Source organism: Myiozetetes cayanensis, unplaced genomic scaffold (genome assembly GCF_022539395.1).
Source record: "Myiozetetes cayanensis isolate MyiCay16 unplaced genomic scaffold, myiCay2020 scf9, whole genome shotgun sequence".
In the NCBI taxonomy this organism is placed as follows: domain Eukaryota; kingdom Metazoa; phylum Chordata; class Aves; order Passeriformes; family Tyrannidae; genus Myiozetetes; species Myiozetetes cayanensis.
In genome coordinates this window covers 18292718-18312570 of record NW_026088185.1, presented here as the reverse complement: position 1 = coordinate 18312570, position 19853 = coordinate 18292718, and the positions used below count along the sequence as shown (strand labels likewise).

General features: G+C 42.0%; 1 protein-coding gene across 1 annotated transcript; it reads left to right on the top strand.

Moving 5' to 3' along the window:
• Positions 1-1894: 1894 nt before the first annotated feature.
• On the top strand, positions 1895-16603 carry GORASP2 (golgi reassembly stacking protein 2). The gene is made up of 10 exons (XM_050340323.1): positions 1895-2023; positions 9537-9617; positions 10407-10610; positions 10950-11036; positions 11183-11313; positions 11899-12031; positions 12156-12279; positions 12601-12687; positions 14656-14751; positions 15560-16603. Exons 1-10 carry the CDS (start codon positions 1961-1963, stop codon positions 15877-15879), a joined length of 1326 nt encoding a protein of 441 aa, XP_050196280.1. The 5' UTR covers positions 1895-1960; the 3' UTR covers positions 15880-16603.
• The last annotated feature ends 3250 nt before the right edge of the window (positions 16604-19853 follow it).

Here is a 19853-nt window from a genome sequence, read left to right as displayed (position 1 = left end):
CAGTGAGAGGTCAGGTTCAGATTTCCCTGAAGGGTTGACTTTGGTGGTTTTCCTGGGTTTGGCTGTGATAGAGTTAATTTTTTTCTTGGTGGCTGTTTGGAACAACAAAACATGGCTGCCCATTTCTGAGTTCATCACATGCAGGCATGAAACTTCTACAGATCTCCTGAGGAAGGGGGAAAAGAACTTTCTTTGGTCCTGTGAGAATAAGACAAACTGACTACTGGTGCAGTGATACTTGACTGGGTCTCAGAGGGCCTAATGTCTGAGCAGACTCATGGAGCTGCAAAATCTCTGTCATCCTGTTTCCCCACTAGCACCTTTAGGAAACACAGTTGTCTATATAAACCTCTGTTGGCAAGAAAGAAAGGAATATGGATGGAATTTTCCTCCTGAATCTAAATGGCATGTGCATGGAAGTATGAGATTTGCTTAAGCTGGTATAGTTTTTAACTTGCTTATCGTGTCACTGTAACAAATTTCTCATATTGTATTAAGAACACAAAAATCCTTGAAAGATGTAATCTATTTATGTATTATTCACTTTGTCTTCTTCCTTTGCATTGCAGCCTCTGGGTATCTTAGAGTTGATTTCTTCTTGCAGTGGTGAGGAGAGACACTGTGTAGGGAGGTAAACACGCCTGAACTGGTGTGCAGAGTCCTGAACTGGCCATGCCTGACGAGAGTGCCTGGAGAAACACTGTCTGTCTGCTCTGATGGAAACACCTGAGCACAGTGAGGTGGCCAAGGGTGGAAAGGTGGTTGGTCATCTCTGCAGACAGTACTGGGGTAAATCCCAAGCACAGTGCATAGAGTCTTTTATTACTAAGCAGTAAAGCACTTTGATAATAGAGAGGGAAATGAGTCAAAAAGAAGTGAATTATGTTAATTTGAATATCCTTTCCGTGCTCAATTGAGGATCTTTAACATTGTGTTCCAGTTCACTAATAAATGCTGTTTCTGCATTTCTGAAGACCAGTGACAGCAGCATTGCTTAAAGAGGTCACCCCTCCGGAGGTATGTGTGATAGGAACTCGGACGCACTGGTGTGCAAGGGCAGGCTGTGTAAAAAAAGCCTTCCGGTCACAAGGACACTCTCGGAGGGAAAGAGATTGTCTGAACCTTAGATGCATAGCGCTGCCGGACAACCCACCGTCCGCCTCCTCCAGCCGCACCACCGTGTTGGCTCCGTGCTGGATTTTGCTGCTGGACATGGGGCGCATTCCCGCGGCTGTCCCGACACGGTCTGTGCCCGCTGAGTGTCACCACGCACACCCCACCACCGGCAGCCAGAACCTGCCCCGTTATCTTGCTGCAGTTTGCGGGGCGATGCGTGCCCTGGAACGGGGTAGTCCAAAATTCCTCCGCCGGGCATCATTCCCCCGACCCGCTCTGTTCCAGGGCACTGATCCTTTCGCTTCAGCCCCACCGCCGCTCGGTGTCGGGCGCTCCCGGCGCGGCCCAGCATCGCTCGGAGCTCGGGGGAAGCTGTGGGAGTAGGGAAGGCGGCAGGAGCTGCCTCCCTCACGCTCCGTGTCCCGCTGACACCCTCAGCTCCCCCGAACAGCCTCGCTCCCTCAGGAGCTGCCTCCCTCACGCTCCGTGTCCCGCTGACACCCTCGGCTCCCCCGAACAGCCCCGCTCCCTCCGGAGCTGCCTCCCTCACGCTCCGTGTCCCGCTGACACCCTCGGCTCCCCCGAACAGCCCCGCTCCCTCAGGAGCTGCCTCCCTCCGCTCCGTGTCCCGCTGACACCCTCGGCTCCCCCGAACAGCCCCGCTCCCTCAGGGCGCCCCGGCCCGCCCGCGGCACGGCCACCCCGGCCCGCCAGGGGGCGACGCGCGCCGGGAAGGTGGCGCGGGCCGTGTCCGCTCGCGGCCGCCGTCGGTCCCCGCCCGCGCGGGGCGGAGCGGCCGCGGTGCCACGTCCCGACGGGCGCGGAGCGGCGGCGCGGCCCGGCCATGGGCGCCTCGCAGAGCATCGACATCCCCGGCGGCGGCACCGAGGGCTACCACGTCCTGCGGGTAAGGGCGGCGCGGCGCCTGTCCCACCGGGGCGCCGCCCCGGGAGGCGCTCCCCGCTCGGCCCCGCGGCTCGCGGCGGCGGCGGCGGTGGGGGGAGCCGGGCCCGCGCTGTCGCTCCCGGGTGTAGGAAGTCTGGAGGAGGAATAGGTCCAGGATAAGTAATTCCTCGGGCCGGGCGGTGCCGCCGGGCTGCGCCTCGGTGTGTGCCCAGGCCGGAGCGCGGGAGGTGATGCTGGGTCTGGGCATCCCTGGGGGCCGAGGCGGCCTCTGCTCCGACAAACGCCTCTCGCTGCCCGGCCCGCCCGAGCCCGGCTGCGCCCGGGGCCTGTCCGGAGCAACACGTCAGGATTGTCTTTGTCGCTGCGCCAAGGGCTGGATTGGACTGTAGTGCTGCCCCCCCGCAGGAGTTCCGGGCTGTCGGGCCAAGGTGTTCGCATGACAGACCGGACCCCTAAGGGCTGCATCCCTGGTGGAGGCGTGACTTTTCATAATTACGTTGGTTTTGTTCACGCTGCGGCCACAAAGCTTTGGTTTTGTGTGCAAAAAAGCTATTTTATTAGGCTGCGTTTAAGGTTTTGAGAACAGCCTTTTGGAAACCCTTTCTTTAGGATTTATTTCACGTTCAGTGAGGGGGATGGTACCCAGGTCCTGTGGTGGAATCTGAGGCACTGGGGTACAGGAACTTTGCCAGGGTCACTCACAGCCTTGCCCACAGCACAGCGCTTCTGCCTCTGTCGCTGGAGATGTGTGCTCACTGCACTGCGTGGGCTTGTGTGTTTGTTGGCATCGAACCCTTTCGGCTCAGCTCTCTGCTTTTGAGCAGCAAATACTGATGTTCTGATCAAATCCAAACATTCTGTTAAAATTTGTATAGACTAAAGTCATGGTGGTCTTTGTTTCTCCCTTTTAGTATTACTGATGCGTAACAATCCAGTGTTACTAATATATGACAGTCCACTTTGTCTTCTCTTTTTCCCCCACAAAAATCGTTCTGCGGGCTGGTAAAACTGGCAGACTTGTTTTCTTTCTTAGCGTATTACAGCATAAATTTCATTAACTGTTAACTTTTGACACTTGTAAAACTAGTAAGTACTCTGCAGTTAGAATATTAGTTACATCAGACTTTATCAGTTCATACTGTTTGATTAAAGCCTCTTAATAAATTGAGATATAACCCTTTTATGAAGTAGAATCTACTTGTTTTTTTTTCTTACAGTCTTGCTTGGAGCTGAAGCCTTTTGTTTTCATTTAAGCACCTTTTTATTGTAATGTTTTTACTGTGACCCAAAGTGGCAGTGTTTGATTGCCAGTCTTTGTAAATGTAATTGATAGGTGCACAGTAAAGAAGTTGATTTCCAACAGGACATCCATATTTACATTAAATGCCTACTCTCTCAAACAGACTGATGTCTCTGTCTTTCGCTGCCTTGTCTCCTTACTAATATCTTCAGATGGCACAATAACGAGTGATTATTCTTTTTCTGTGGACAGGCACCATAAATTGCATCATGATGCCAGCCTAACAGTTATAATTTGGAATGTTTGTCTTACAATGTATGTGGCATATGTGAATGTGACTAGAATTTTCCTCTAGTTTTCCCAAGTCTGATTTTCCAGTTGATGTTTTGTTAGTGAGTTTGTTACAGGCAGGGTCCAGCTCACGCTGTCAGAGGAGCTCGGCACAAGTGCTCTGTCTGCAGGGACTGACTTTTGGTACAACTTGGGGTCGAGCAATGCTGCTGGTGTGTTCTGCTTTATTCTCAAGTATTTTTCTTTCTGAGCTCAGTACTTTAATGAGAGAAATGACAATGGTAAAAGGAAAACAGCAGTAGCCTTTCAGTACTCCAGGTCTAATTTGAATAAAATCAGATTTCTTTGATAATGCCAAACTTCTGTAAATAATATGTAGTGGTTGTTTTAAAGATTTCATTACTTGTTGGGAAATTAGAGAAATGTCAGGAAATCTTTTCAATTATTGGAAGAACTTGGTTTGGGAAGGCAGATAAATGAGAAGTGTGGAATGGCCATGAAGGAAAGAGTTAACATTGCTCGGTAGCTGTAGGAGCCAAGTACAAGTTACCAGAGAGATGAGCAAACTGAGACTGTTGCAAGCTACAGGTTTTTTACAGTGAGACTTTTGGACTGCTCATGCTGCCTCCCTACAAAATTGGTAGAAAGTCTCATCCTCTGCTCACTTTAAACAGGAGCAGAAATATATACAGCAAGTGAACAATACTGTCGTTAACTTCTGATGTAATATTTGCAGATTACTTAATTCTTTTTGGCTGCTTCTGCCGATATTCAGGGCAATATTGCTTTCGTCGTGAGCTTTATCACCAGTTGCAGTTGAAACAGGAAATAGGAGCATTCCAGGACTGAAGCACTGTCAAGGGAAAGTGATTTCATCATGTGCACACTTGGTAGCAGAAGCTGCTCTGGGCTGCACTTTTGGCATTCTAGACATTGAAATGTTGAAATGTAGCTTCTTTCTTTTTTTTTTTTTGTAAGAGGGAGAGAAAGTTACCAACTATTTCCTTACCCAAGTCTCTTCATAGGTAGACCTAGCAATCAGTCATTTGTTTGAAACAATTCTTTGGAATTTTTGCAATTTTTAATTCATCTTGTGTGCTTTTGCTGTTATACTTCCATTTATTGACTCATGTAATGTGCTTATAAGTCTTCCTTTTAATTGGTGCCTGCTAGGCTGGTAGCATGCACTGCTATTGACCTGTAGGAATTTTCTCCGTTGTTTCCTCTCCTCCATATGCTTCCTTTAACATAAGGTGTGTGGCTCATTAGAGCAACTGCCTGACTCTGCATATTGCTCAGTATGCATTTGTTTCTGCTCTTCAAGACACAGTGAAGGAAAACTTTGAATAATTTTCTTGTTCAACAGTGTAAAACTGCTGTAGTTTGCCCAGGCTATTGTAACGACCTGACAGTTTCTTCAGCTAATAGATGGTGTCACAACAACCCCATGGCTGGGGGCAGAGTGACTGGAAAGCTGCCCAGCAGAAAAGGACCTGGGGGTGCTGGTCAAGAGCTGGGTGAACGTGAGCCAGCCTGTGCCCAGGTGGCCAAGAGGGCCAAGGGCATCCTGGCCTGGATCGGCAGCAGTGTGGCCAGCAGGACCAGGGCAGTGATTGTCACCCCGTACTCAGCACTTTGAGTGCTGTGAGCAGTTCTGGACCCCTCAGTTCAGGAAGGACATGGAGGTGCTGGAGCATATCCAGAGAAGCTCTGGAGCACAAGTCCTGTGAGGAGCGGCTGAGGGAGCTGGGGGTGTTTAGTCCGGAAAAAAGGAGGTTCAGAGGAGATCTTACCTTTCTTTACAACTGCCTGAAAAGAGGTTGTAGCCAGGTGGGGATTGGCCTTTTCTCTCAATAACAAGTGACAGAACAAGAGGATTTTAGTAAAACTTCTTCATCAAAAGGGTGATCAGGCATCGGAATAGTCTGCACAGGGAAATGGTTTAATCACCATCCCTGAAAGTGTTTAAAAAACATGTAGATGTGGCACTTGGGGTTATGGTTTAATGGTGAACTTGGCAGTGCTGGATTAATGGATGGACTTGATGACCTTAAAGGTCTTTTCCAGCTTAAATTATTCTGTATAAGAATTCTTATCTGTGGGAGATCTGTATGCTGCTGTGTATTGTGGTGGTCCCCCTAAAAATTACCAAACAGCAGTGCCCAAAGTTTAGATTTCTAACTCTTACTTTGGTGCTTCAGTTGTTGTAATAGTGATACACACATAGTGCATGAAGTGATGACTTTTTTTTTTAAAAAGGGAGATTCCCATTTTAAAGGCTTGAGTTAAATTCTGTGATAAATAAAAAGTTAGGCTACGTATAAGGAATCTGTTTTCTTACCAAAAAACTTATGAAGCTTTTCTCTTGGAAACTGGGTGTTCCATCAAGAAATTCAGTACAGTTACAATGTGTAATGTGTTAAAATAGCTGATGGAAATAAAATGGATTCTGTCAGATCTAACAGGAATTGCTTGTACATGAGATGTAATGAAATTTTACTGCTACTTATAGTGGGTGGAAGAACTACAAAAAATCCTTTCAGTATTTCTTTGCTAATAAAGTAAATACTAGGAAGTGTTTCTTATGTGGGGAAAAAAGAAAAATCCAGAGCTTCTGCTCCTTGGAATTTGTGTATTTTGTGCTTGAAGCTAAGCTTCTGAAAGTTTAAATGGAAACTAGTATAAGTTATCTGACTTTCAGAAGTGGTGAGAGCCTTTATCTATCTCTGAAAATCAGGGTTTCAGTTCCTAATTCCATTTATGGTTGCCCTGTTTGTTTGGGGCTTGAATTTGTGACCACTGTGCTGCTGAGCGGACTTCCTATAATGTGTAATGTACACTATATACTGTGTAGGCATGGAGTGATAGTGTTGGGAACAGTGTTCAGCAAAGAGAAACTTTGTGTATTTACAAAAAAAAGTAATGCAGAGTAAAATTAGTGTATTGACCTTGAAAGCTTTTTCCTGTTTAATTTTTGACAGTGAATTAAAAGTGAAATCAGTGAGTAATTTATGTACTCAGAAGCCTAGCTGTCCACTTGGCTAGAAGCTGAATTCCTGCAGCACTATGTGAGACCCTTTTCTGGCTTCTGATATTTGGCACTTTGATAGAGATTTTCTTCATTTGCTCTTAAAAAGCTGTGGTGGTGTGGCATCACAGTGTCTCTACGTTGTCTGTGCCATTCTTTGTCTCTACTGCTAGACAGTTATGGCATTTACCCACAGGGGTCTGTAACTTGTCTGTCTGAAATAACAGCTGGCTTTGAGAGAATTAGGCATCCCAAACTGCTATGGATGGTATCTTGCCTCCAGATATCTGGTATCTGCTGTAAATGGTATTTATTACTTGATTATTTCTCAGCAATTACTCAATTACAAAGGCAAGTTACTAAATACCTACTTGGGCACGTAGAAAAGCTGCATAAAGCCAGATTGCTCAGGAGGCACAGAGTTTATGGATGTGTACATGGAATTTTATTATTTTCAGTAATAATAAGGGGTTTGTGCCCTTGTGTTTTCTAAGGTCCCTGGTTATCCTTTGTTGCTGTAGGTCCTAGAAGAGAACCACGGCCACAGAGCTTGGAGCAGAGGCTGTGTTGTGCATATGGCGCTGTGTGGTGGTGATGAATTGTGCAGGTAGCTGACTGAAAGTAAGGTGGTGTGACATAAAAACTGTGTGGAGTTGGTGTGGTTGTTGTGCAGGGCTGAGTATGTCACTTCCTTAGGGAGAAGGCTTTCCATGTGGAGTAGACTTGGAATTTCTGGTTTGCATCTCTGGACTGCCAGGTGTAAACATGCTTCTCTGTCAGTGAAGTTAGGCCCAACGAGCCAGGGAAATAGGAAACTTTTTGTGACCGACCCTACGCATGGCAGCATGAGGAAATATGATGGCAAAAGGGATGCAGCTACCTGCTTTCTGAGGTGCATTGTATGATTGACACAACTATAAGGGCTTGATTTCTTTTAGATACAACTTCCTAGTGGTTTTTACATGCCCACTTAGAAACAGACCATGCAGAGGTGTTCAGGATTGTGATAGATTTGGGGGAGGGTGCTCGGCATCTGAACATACTTTCTGCAACCAGTCATTTGTAACTTGGAAACTTTCTCAGTCCCTTTGTCAGTTTGGGGCAGACTATAGATTTTGTATTCTAAGTGAATTATACATCCCAGGTGTCAGTGAGCTTTACATTGATGGATGCTGAACATACCTAATTCTCATTTATTGTACATTCCCAGTCTCGTTTCAGAAGGTTACTGTATTGAATACTGGCCACTGTTGGTCCGCAGTGTTCAGGGTACAAACTCTTGGAGATCAAGGGGAGGGATGTTGTGTCAGAGCACAGGGGGTTTGTTGTGGGTTTGGTTTTTTGTTTGTTTTGTTTTGGGTTTTTTTTTGGTTTTGTTTGGGTTTTTTAAGAAGTTCATTTGGAAATGGAAGAAAGTCTCTAAATGAGATGAAGTCTGGCCTTTCATAATTTCAAGGCCATGACATGTATCCAGTCCTAAAAACCTGATGTGTTATCAGAATAATTGTCTCACTTTGCTGGATTCACTGATTTTTAATGCTGAGGTTTAATAAGACATGTTGTGTCTTTAAAATTGTTTTCCCAGTAAGTTCTGAAACCACCTGCTGATTTAATTTTGATATAAAGCCTTTATGTCAGGCTCATTAAAAACATAAAATGTAAGTTCCTGTAAGTCAAGAGGCTATTAGAGTATTTTCATGTCACCCCTCTAAACTGAGGGAAGAGCAACAAACAGCATAAGCTCATCCTATATTTGCTACTCAAAAAGCTACATCAGAGGAGAGGATGTTTTGAATGACTTAATTACAACAGAAACTGCAGGCCTGAGATTACAATTATGGAGCATGCCCATAGGAATCCAGAGGTTTTTAATTCTCCTTTCATGAAACTGTTTAACTTTTGTTTAGCAGGAAGGTCTCAAGTACTTAGTATTTTGTTCTAGATAACTCATATTAAGAAAACTCAATTCCTCCAGAAAACTCAGTTCCTTCAGAATCAGACCGGTATTGAACAAACAAGAAGATTTGTACCAATTCTGTCAGCTGGAATAGCGTGTAATGTAAGAAAATACACTGTAAAGGGAAACAGGTTTTAGATCTTTTTGGAAGGTGATTGTAGTACATAAAAGAAAAAGCCAATGGGTAAAATGAATCAGCTTACAAGTAAAGAAAGATAGTCTTTACAAAAAGTCTGTAGGAAAAGTCTGACAGCCATATTGGAGTTACTTTTCCTTGTCAGCAATGCACGTAATAAGGAAAAAACATGGGCAAAATGTCTCTCAGTTACTCCATCTGGAATTAAAATTATACTTTTAGCCTGGGGGAGCAGTGTGTATCCAAGACTTCAGCTTGTCTTAGTCAAGTGGTTGAATTATTTGAGCTGCCATGGCTGCAGAATTGCTCCTCTCCTGTCTTGCAAACTTGATGGTATGGTATGTTAATGAGTCACCGGTTGTACAGATGCCCTCTGTGTCTCAAGAATGTCAGTAGGTCCTGTTTAATCACGAGATAACACAGATGTGACTCTCCTTTTCCTTCAGTAAGCATAAGATAAAAAGCAAGGTCCAACGTTTGTACTTCTGTGGAAAGACAGTGTTTTTTAACCAACTTTTTCAGAATTCATTAGGCTTGTTCTTTGACCATAATCTCCTTTCTTGAAACAAGAATCTACAATTTATCTGCTGCAGTTATTAAGCAGTGCTTTTCCCAGGGAGTGGCTACTGTTGTGTCATTCCTTAATTTGTAAATCATTAATTCTTTTGAAGTCTTCCTTCTTTTTTTTTTTTTTTTAAAGGGAGGGATTTTTTGGTCCTAAAGATTATATTTGAATATTTTTAAATCATCCATACAAACGTGAGTAGCTTCTAGAACTACAGGTGGCACAAGTAGAAATATAATTCTAATCCATGAATCAACATTGGTCTGCTTTTACTAAATTCCTGTTTAACTTTGTTAGGTACAAGAAAACTCCCCGGGGCATAGAGCTGGATTGGAGCCATTCTTTGATTTTATCGTGTCCATTAATGGTTCAAGATTGGTGAGTGTGTTGCCATTTTATAACTTTTAACATGAGCAATGTGTCAAGAATCCATTTTTTGTAGGTAAACCAACGCATTTGTTTTATTTAAATGCGTATAAAGTATTTCTCCTTAATTTAAAATTAGAAAGACGAACTGCATCAGAAATTAATTTCCTTCACCCTTTAGTTACAGTTGTACCAACAGTTTAACTGGAGAGTAAGGACAAAGTAAGATAAACAGACATGCTCTCTGCAGACATGTGCAACAAGATAGTACTGCCTACTGATCCACCACTGGGGGACTGTGCTGGTGCCCCCCTAGTTCTGTCTGTAAAACTGCTCCTGTGAGAACTCTCAAACTCCAGTCAGTCGAAACAGGTTGATTGAAAAAGCTGCTGTCAAGGCTGTTGGCTGGGCAGGAGGCCATGGGGGAAAGCTTTCAAGCAGAGCTGTAGTGAAATAAAAGACCCATCATAGCAGTGGAAGAAACCATCTGTGGGAAAGGTCTTTCACCAGTATGCCTCGATTCAGGCAAGCCTCTGAAAAGCTGCAAGGTGCATCCTATCACAGATTCAGTTAAAGTGCTTTCATGTTTGGAAGGCATGACCTGTTACTGGGAAATCCCAGGATTTTGCCAGAGTTGTGTTCTAGAATTGTGAGGGGACTGGAAACTTATTACAGAGTAGCTGTAAGTACTTGCTGTGATACTGCACAGTGTTTTTAGCACCTTTGAAATACAAAAATGTTGCTGTAGAACTGGATGCTTGTTCTGTTGGACACTAACCCAAGCTCTTTGAACATTCGCAGAATAAAGACAATGACACTCTCAAAGACCTGTTGAAAGCAAATGTTGAAAAACCTGTAAAAATGCTCGTCTACAGTAGCAAAACACTGGAACTGAGAGAAACATCAGTGACCCCCAGCAACATGTGGGGTGGGCAGGGCCTGCTGGGAGTGAGCATTCGTTTCTGCAGCTTTGATGGGGCCAATGAAAATGTCTGGCATGTCTTGGTACGTATGGATTTGAAAGTACTTTTCTTCCTGTTGCTTACAGTTTTTATCTTACTATTGAAAAAAACTTGCAAGAGAAGTAGCTAACAAGTCATGAGAGCAAACTGGTCTGTTTTCATGGGTTTCGGGTAAACTTTTGGACTAGATCTGTATGTACAATTGTACAATAACCAGACCGGCATCGAGAGGGACCGCCCCTCTTTCATTAGTTCAGTAGCCTTCTAATTGTGTTGAAAACTTGACCAGTTTGACTCAAAACTTGTGTGATGTGCACATCTAACTGTTCTGCTACACCCTGACAGTTACATAGTGTTTTGTAATTTTCCATCTTAAAACTAGGAAGTGGAGCCAAATTCTCCTGCTGCATTAGCTGGACTTAGACCTCATAGTGACTATATCATTGGAGCAGATACCGTCATGAATGAGGTAAGTATATAAAAATAAGTTTTTTATTTTTAAGTAAGGTTCTGTTACAAGGTTTATTACAGAAAGTTGGGACTAGAATGATCGATCTAATGTCAAATAATAAAATAAGGAGAAAAAAGTCCTTATTAATTTTTCTCTTTTTGCAGTCTGAAGATCTCTTTTCTCTTATTGAAACACATGAAGCAAAGCCATTAAAACTTTATGTGTACAACACAGACACAGATAATTGTCGGGAAGTGGTGATTACTCCAAATTCTGCCTGGGGTGGAGAAGGCAGGTAAGGAGACAATATGTTACAAAGGGATGGGGCAACTATTTTATAGCACCAGCCTAAAAACTGCTTGGCTTAAGTTTTCTACAAATACAGGAAAAGAGTGTTGTTATACCAAAGATGTTTCTGCTATAATAAATTATATATTTACTTGGAATTCAGATGCAGTTACTGATAAGAGGGTTATAAATCAGTAAATTAGCTAGTGCAGAAATACTCAAAGTGGCGTGGTTGATTTCTGCATTAGTCTCCAAATAGTCATTAGCCTGTAGTATGTTCTTGCCAGAACAGAGCACGGCAAGTAACAACAGTGAGTCAAATTCCAAGCTGTATGCCTGGTGTAGCTGCTTGGTCTAAATAATAATGAATTTTATTTTGTGCTGAATGTTCATTACCAAAAGCTACAGAGTTTCCTTTCAGTTGTCTTGTACTGATTACTTCTCCATAGAAAATGAGGCAACACTGGGGCTGGAGGGCAAGGCTGTACAGAACTTGAAAGTTGTTGGTGTCTTGAGTCATTCATGTGTCGGTTACTGTAGTCTGTAGTTATAAAGTCACTTCACTGACTTCTAAATGTTCATATTTTAAAAGCCTAGGATGTGGCATTGGCTATGGATATTTGCATAGGATACCTACACGCCCATTTGAAGAGGGAAAGAAAATTTCCCTCCCTGGACAGTTGTCCAGTGCATCTCTCAGTCCCCTCAAAGATGGCTTCACAGAGGTAAGTTCTTGTCCCTCCTTTGGCTTGATAAAAATAGATTATGATGTTATATTGCATTTCTGCTTCTGTTGGTTCTTGTGGAAACAAACCCTAATGATGTAACTTTTTTTTCTGTTTCAATAAGGTTCAGCTGTCATCAGTTAATCCCTCAGCCAACCTCCCTCCTGGGTCAGCAGGCCTTGAGCAGAGCCTTTCAGGACTTTCTATTAGTTCACCCTCAACTACTGTCAGTAATGTTCTCAGCACAGGTTGGTGTTGACATAACTGACCTGAAATGCATAGATGTTTCTGGTTAATTTAATAAAAGGCAGAAGAGGGGAAAATATTTTCTCTTAAACTTTTCTGAACAACAAAGGCTAGAGTACTGGAATTATGCGTTACTTGCTCACAGAATGGTTGCAAATGACTTCTAGCAGAAATGCCATGTGTATTGTTTAGAGTACTGTTTCTTCATCAGCACTTTATAGTTAAGGTAAATAGTAAATGATTATTTATTTGTATTTCTTGAGGACGGGAGCTGAAGTGTTGTATGCTTAAAATTAATGTTGTTTCCCTGTGTGCTCCACCAGGTGTTCCAACAGTTCCATTATTACCACCACAAGTCAGTCAGTCCCTTACCTCTGTGCCACCAGTTAACACAGCAACTACACTACCAGGTGAGTAGGCAACATTTCTTAAAACATTTCTGAAACAAAAATTTTAAGACAGTTGTCTTTTCCACTGCTGTTTGGGGAAGGTATAACTTCATGCAACTTACATAGTTCATGTTAAAGATCTCTATACAAGCTGTGCAGTGTGAAGAATTATTTTTGTTACAGTATGTTCCCAGCATGTCTGTAGCACAGAGGACTGACGTGGCAACAAAGTTTACAATGTTTACCTTTTAGGACCCCTGCGCAGTTGATGCAGCATTCCCGATTTCCCAGAAAGGTTTTGCTTTACTATTTGCAACATTTGAGTTGATACATTGTTACTTTCTGTAAATGCAGCTTTGGGGTGTGTCCTTTGCACTCAGACATCAGAGGTCTGAGAAGGTTTGTCTTGCCTATTTCTGCTTTCCCTTCACCTATAAAATCTCCATGTTAGGAAACTGCCTTTTAATACTCAGCTTGGTTGCTCTTCCTAATAAAAATAAAGGACCAACAGTATAAAATGTACGTTGCTGTTACTGTTTCTGAATTATATAGTACTTTAAACTGGTGTAATGAAAGTAAGAGCCTGTCTGCAAATTGGTTGTTTCCTGATAATCACGAACATTTCAAGCACTAGTATTCCACAATTATTTACAATGGGTAAAATAAGGATTGTATAGGATTTTGCTGTGTCACTGGCGTGCTGGTGTAGGATCACCTGTGCATTCCAGAACACTGAAGGAATTGCATTTTATGTTTTGCATGCTATGAGACAAGTAGATAAAGATGTCCCCAAAAGTTTTAAGAAATGCCTGGGGGTATGTTATCTAACATAGAAAAGACAGGTAGTACAGCTCAGTGCATCCAAACAAGGGCAGAACACTTTACCAGAAGCTGAACTTCGTAGTAGTTTGCTATTATCTCTAAGCGGATAAAGATTAATGTCCTTTTCTTCTCTGGCCACCTATCCACCCTTCCCTAAAATCTGCAAATACAAGGTTTCCTTTCAACTTTTTCTCTGAACAGTATCTCTGCTTTTTTGAAAGCAAAGTAGAATATGTCTTGTAATTTGCATGGGCATATAAATGTACAAGAGGTTTATAATTTGAGTGAATTCGTATGAAGTTCAGCTTTTTTCAGATTTTAAAAAAAGTTCAAACCAAAGTTGCCTGTGGCTGAGCTGAAGGCTCTGAGTCAGATTGTCGGCCTTCATGGCTAATGAATTCATGGGTAGGTAAAGGGACTGGGTTTTAGTCAAAATCCCCTTGCTTTAAGACTTTTCTCCTCTCTGTCTTAATACCGTAGTACCAACAGTTTATTTCTGAATTAGCCTTCTTTCAACTAAACACAAAGTAAGAATAGAGTCCTTGTCCCAGAAATGCAGCTCTTCTAAGATGGGAAATTCAGGAGCAGAAATGTTCCATAGCAAATACAATGATAGAAGGGCATGTGTTGCATTCATCGTGTGTTTGTCTTCTACTTTCAGTGCTTCCTGACTTTGAAAGTTACTTTGTCTTACCTTTTTACATATATTTTTGTGTTTTATATCTAGTTATGAAATAAGTAGAAAAGACTAAAATTACAGTAATTAATATTAGGGATCAGGGAATACTGTGTATTTAATGCTATTATTTTTGTCTGCCATTCAAATTTGGAATGGAGGGCTTCTGGTTCAGTGCTGTGGGGAAACAATTACCTTTACTGGAAGCTGATCCTGGAATGCAAACCTTCTAATTTCTTGAAATAAGAATCTACTTTCCTCAGAAAAAAAAATATGAAAGGTTTTGGATTATGTATTTTCTTGTACAGACTTTCTGCAATAGGTATCTGTTTTCACTGTGCAGCTTAAAAGCTGAAATTCAGGTGAATTTGCATCCTAATGTGTAAAAATGATAATCAAGATGTAAAGCAATATATAATAAGTTTAAAATTATCCGTAAGATCTCAGAAACAGTTTTAAGTTTTCAGCTGTAACTTTTCTACTCTTCTTAGGTCTGATGCCATTACCAGCAGGGCTTCCTAACCTGGCTGATCTGTCCAAACTTAATTTACCTGCACCACAGATTGTTCCAGAAATCATACAACCAGGTATGTGCTTCTGCAAACTGAAACACTAATTAGTGTCCTTTATCCCTGAGACTCTAATTTAGAGCCGTCTGGGAGAGTCCTGAAGGGGATAAATTAAATGTTTTCCTGAGATGGGAGTGGATGTTAGTGCCCAGATTAGGTAGACAAGGAATATGTCTTTAGATAAACTAATTCTAAACTTGCGTCTGTATTTAGAAGTTTCATTTTCTGTTACCTGAGTTATGATCTCAGAAGAGACTGTACCAAGATGAAAGTATGTCATTTTATGGGTAGAAGAAAATATGAAGTGTTTCTTTATATGCTAGATGTGGAGATCAGAGCTCCCTGACTGAATCAATGCCAGAAGTATGAACTAATACTAGATTTATGCTTTTGAGTAAAACAGAACTGCTGAAGGTGCACATGGAGCAAGCAAAAAGAAATTGGAAGCTTTTATGGAATATGGTTCTTGTTAACTTCTTGTTTCTCACAGTTTCAGTGAAGGCCAGAAAAATCTAATCATCATTACTTATGCATTAAATACCTGGTCCTCTGAGGAGGTACAAGCGATGCTGAATTTACTCAAGCAATGTTGAATTTACTCTGATTCATTAGTTCTGAAATCTGAAAAGTATCAGGCTTGAAACGAGCCTGCTGAGTCAGTGTTGTACACATATCATGCTCATGCTAAGTTCAAAAAGCTTTTTCCTCTTCACAGGTAAATAGAAGCCTAGAGAAAGTAAAATTTTTAAGCAAACAGAGCGTCTGTCCAATCTGTCTGTGATATGCACCAGCTCACTGCCTTTTTCTCCCCCGTTTTTCTTTTCAGGTTTGCCACCCCTTCCCTCCTTGCCACCTCTGAACCTAATGGGAATGACGCCTCTATCCATGCCACCCAAGTGTGTCCCTGTGCTTCCTTTGGTCACAGAGGCATCTGCAGTGCCTACAGATTTGCTTCCCTCTATCAGTCAAGCTGGAAGCTTTTCCATCAACCCTGGCACTACTGTAAATGTAGAACAGACCTCCACGCTCACCTTGGATAGCGCTGCTCCAACTTCTGTGGCAACTGTTGTTGACAGATCAAATGAATCCTCCACAGCTAATGAGAAAACTACTGGAGTCACAGATACACAAGCTTCTGAGTCCTAACTCCAGATCACTCTGTTGGATTGGCTTGGTATTTATTTAGCCATGGGATACATATTTGAAAAGCAAGCTATCATTAATTTCATACTAGTTTGTACTTAATCTTTAGGAGTCCTGTAAATAATATGGAGGTATAATAAAAATAAAAGGGGATTTATAAAGTGTGGGAGGGGAGGAAGAGTACTTGTATGTTACCAAAAAAAAAAAAGTCAAGGTGGTAAATAGAATTCCACTGCCAAACTCTGAGGTGTATGTTTTTACTATAGGCTGACAGCCTTACCCTGCTAGGCTTGTCCTTCCTTATAATTAGCAATTTTGCTTCTGATAGAAATGAAGCGGGTCTTGCGTGTGACATTTACGTACCATAGTTCTTGTTCTTTGCAAGTATCTTGTTACTACAGTGGGATGAGAATGTTTCGTCTGAGTTGTAAATTTTAACGCTGCAAAACTTCCAGCTAAAGATATTTCTATTAAAATTGCTGAGTGACCTGTTAACTGACATCTCGTTATTCAGCTTGTACACAAATCTTTGTCTTTAAGCTCCTGAGAGATGCTCCAGCCATGTTTTGTGACTGCTGCTGCGTTGTTTCGTATGCCCACTGTAAAATGGCCTTTGGAAGGGAATACATGGAATGTTAAATGTAGCACACAATTTGGCACTTCATGACTACTGTAAGATGAATTAATGGTTTAAGCATACATACAGCAATAAATTCCTGGAATTTTATTCTTTGTGTGACAAAATATCACTTTTTTTTTTTTTTAATTTCTAAAGTCTCATTTAACTGTTTTTGGCTCATTTCTCTCTAGCACGGATCTGTGAAAGGGCTCCCCTCCAGAGGAATGAGTCCAAGATGGAATGCCAGGCATCTTAATGGTAGGCAGGATCAGCCCTTGTGGTTAAATCCATTGCAGCAATGAGTCATGAAATCTGCCTGCATGTGATTCATACTTGGCCTTTTTAAATTGATATTTAGGATGAAAGTTGTACATTAACTGTAGATGATACACTTGTATAAACTGTTGTGTGCACTGTACTCCAGGTGGTAGCCTTTGCTCCTGATACCAGGTACAGTTGATGTGGAAAACTCTTCTGTACCACTCCAGTGCTTCTATATAAAAACTGGGATTTCATTTATATGTGTTTGCTACAAGCACATACAACCTTAGCCATATCATTATCAGGCTGGAGTTAAGGTCTGTCTCAACAGCTGTGTATTTCATTTTGGCAATGTAGTTTGCCTGATCAGTGTTTGGAATAGTAGTTCCATATGATAATAATAATATTGTCTCAATTAATTCAAGTGGAAGCCTTATCTAATACCTGTTGTCCTGTCTCATCTTTATCACTTAAGTATTTGTCTTTCATCTGCCTCACTACTGCACATTCCTCATCACCTGTTGTGGCAAAATCCTGTATCAAAGACAGACCCTTAATACTTTTTTCATACTGTGAGCAGTTTCTTTTCTCAGCTGCTTGGAGTGTGAAATCCCTCTGCCTTGCTAAATAGGGCACTCGTTATTTCTCAGACTGTATTTTTATTTACCTTTGTAAATCCAGTGTCACTTACCTGAGAATTAAACCTTGACATGAGAAGAAGGATGCTCCCTTTTCTTTCCTTTATACAGAGCAACTCTCAGCCTTCATTGAGTCTCACAGGTCTAACAGTCTTCTCTGCAACATCATTAGACACTTCCAACCCAAGAACAGTAAAAGTAGAATTTTCATCACACAACAAATTCAGAACAATTGCTGATTGTAATCAGATGCATTGAACTATAATCCTTGGGTAGTTGTTTTTGTTCTTACAGTATGGCACAGTCTCCTCTGAAGTAACATCTGAAGTTATCTGGTATGATTCTGTGCTTTCCAACAGCAAGCTGCAAACTTTCATAGGTCTTGTGCAGTTGTCTCTAGTAGCAGGCAAAATAAGATGCTTAGTCTGAAGTTTTGCCCTTCTGTAGCTATTTTAAATCCCTTGTTGCTGACTATATATCCAGCCTTTTGATAGCTGTGAGAGCAGTGGAAGTAAGACAGTGTTTAAGTGTTGCCATCAGCAATTCTGCTAAAGATAATGTGACTTCAAATTTGGAGATGATTGAGTGGTGCAGATTTAAGATGTAATCTCCCAGCTAAAAAGTCCTAAACATTGAGAAGTCAAAAACTTACTACTTAAAATAGAAGCAAAGACTTTAAATTCACAGAATTGCACTCTGTCCCTGTTTTTTTAATTCAATTAGAGTTAATGAAGTCATACCTTAATCACTTCTGGCAAAGGGTCTCTTAATGACTTGTTTTTCTCAAAAAAAAAAAAAAAAGAGTAAGGAGGAATAGGAACTTAGGATACACCGAGGGACTGACAGCTGCTGTAACCTTGTTTTCATGGGTTTGTGTATTCAGCTGTTAATGAACAGTTGCAAAGAGACACATTAGCTTTATTTAAAGCATTGACACATGGAGTTCTTTAACAGGTACTGAGAGCAGATGAAGACAGATGTACCATAAACATTCCCAACCTTGCATGTAATCAAGAATGATTAATGTGTATGACCTACTCTAAAATGCATAAGGTAATTTCCTGCTCCTCCAAAGACTGTTCTGGGGGCTGTGGCATTCACTGTACCTGTATTTGTTGTGAGGGCAGGGCTGTCTCAACAGTGTGTGAGCACATGCTGAAGAGGTGCTTTTTGCGGCTTGATGCTCTGCTGCTGCTCCAGGAACCAGCTGCTCAGGCTCCAAGGTCATGGCAGGAGTGTGGACAACGTGCTAATGGTGGAAGTTTCATAGCTACGGTGTGGTCATGTAGTGGGCTGTTTCTGAGCCCCTGACAGCCATGTTTTAAATCCTGTCCACATTAAACCTCCCTGTCACAGTTGGAGCTCAGTTCGTTCCTGGGAAATAGCTGTGCAGGGCCACGAGATGGCGTGCACCAGTTTCTTTTGGCTGAATTTACAGGAGAAAACTCAGCAACGATGATGGTTGGTTCCCACTCCTCCAGCAGCAACTGTAGTCAAATGGATGCCAGCTGGATGCTGAATGATGATGCTTGAGAACTGTAAAACCAACTGATCTGAATGAAGGCAGAAAGGGGCTGAGCTTAAGCTATTTCCAAGTTCCAGTTTTGCTGAGTGTTTGCTGACTTAAGCCAAGCTAACCATGGGGCTGGGTGAAAGTTTTGAAGAAAGCGGATCTTTACAGGCAGGGACTCGTTTGAGATAGTGTAATGCTGAAGGAGAGGCTTGGATAATATTTCCAAACCCTCTGTGATGTAAGTGCTGATTATGGAATTAAGTTGAAGGGGGCAGGATAAGGATCAGGGATGTTTGAGTGTGGAGTTCTGTTTTCCTCAATTATATACAGGCTTTGTCTGTACTAGTCTGTACTAGTCAAATAAATGTATTCACAATCACTCTGTAACATGGAGGCCTCATTGGCACCAAGCTCAGAGGTTTTGGTTCTTCACTTGGACATAGACACCTAGAATCTGTTGCATTTTAGATTTGAATCCTGTGATGGTAGGAAAGAATCAGACTGCAAAAGTGTTTCTTCATTTTCAGGTCATAACTTCATAACTAAGTAAGTCATGCTTGTAATCCTACTCTGTACATTCTTCATGGTAGTCCAAGATTTAACACATATTTGTGCAGCCCAGCACAGTGTCATGCACGGTGCTGTGCCTTCTAGTAATAACTAGCTAAGAAATTGTAGTTTAGCTCAGAAAACAAGAATCTTCAAACTGATTTGCCTGTAAAATCTGTGGTAGAAACTGGTTTTTTAACTGCAGTGTAACAGAGAGCCAACACCTACCATAGCACAGTTTTAAAGTGGAATACTTAAAGTGCAAGAACTAACCTCAAAAAGCCCTGAAACCAAACAAACCACTGGCCTCAGTCAAACAGAAAATTCCATTTAGCTCAGGTGAGTCTCCAGCAGTTCTGCCCTGCAGCCCTGGTGAAAGAGTTAAAGGGTAGTTATC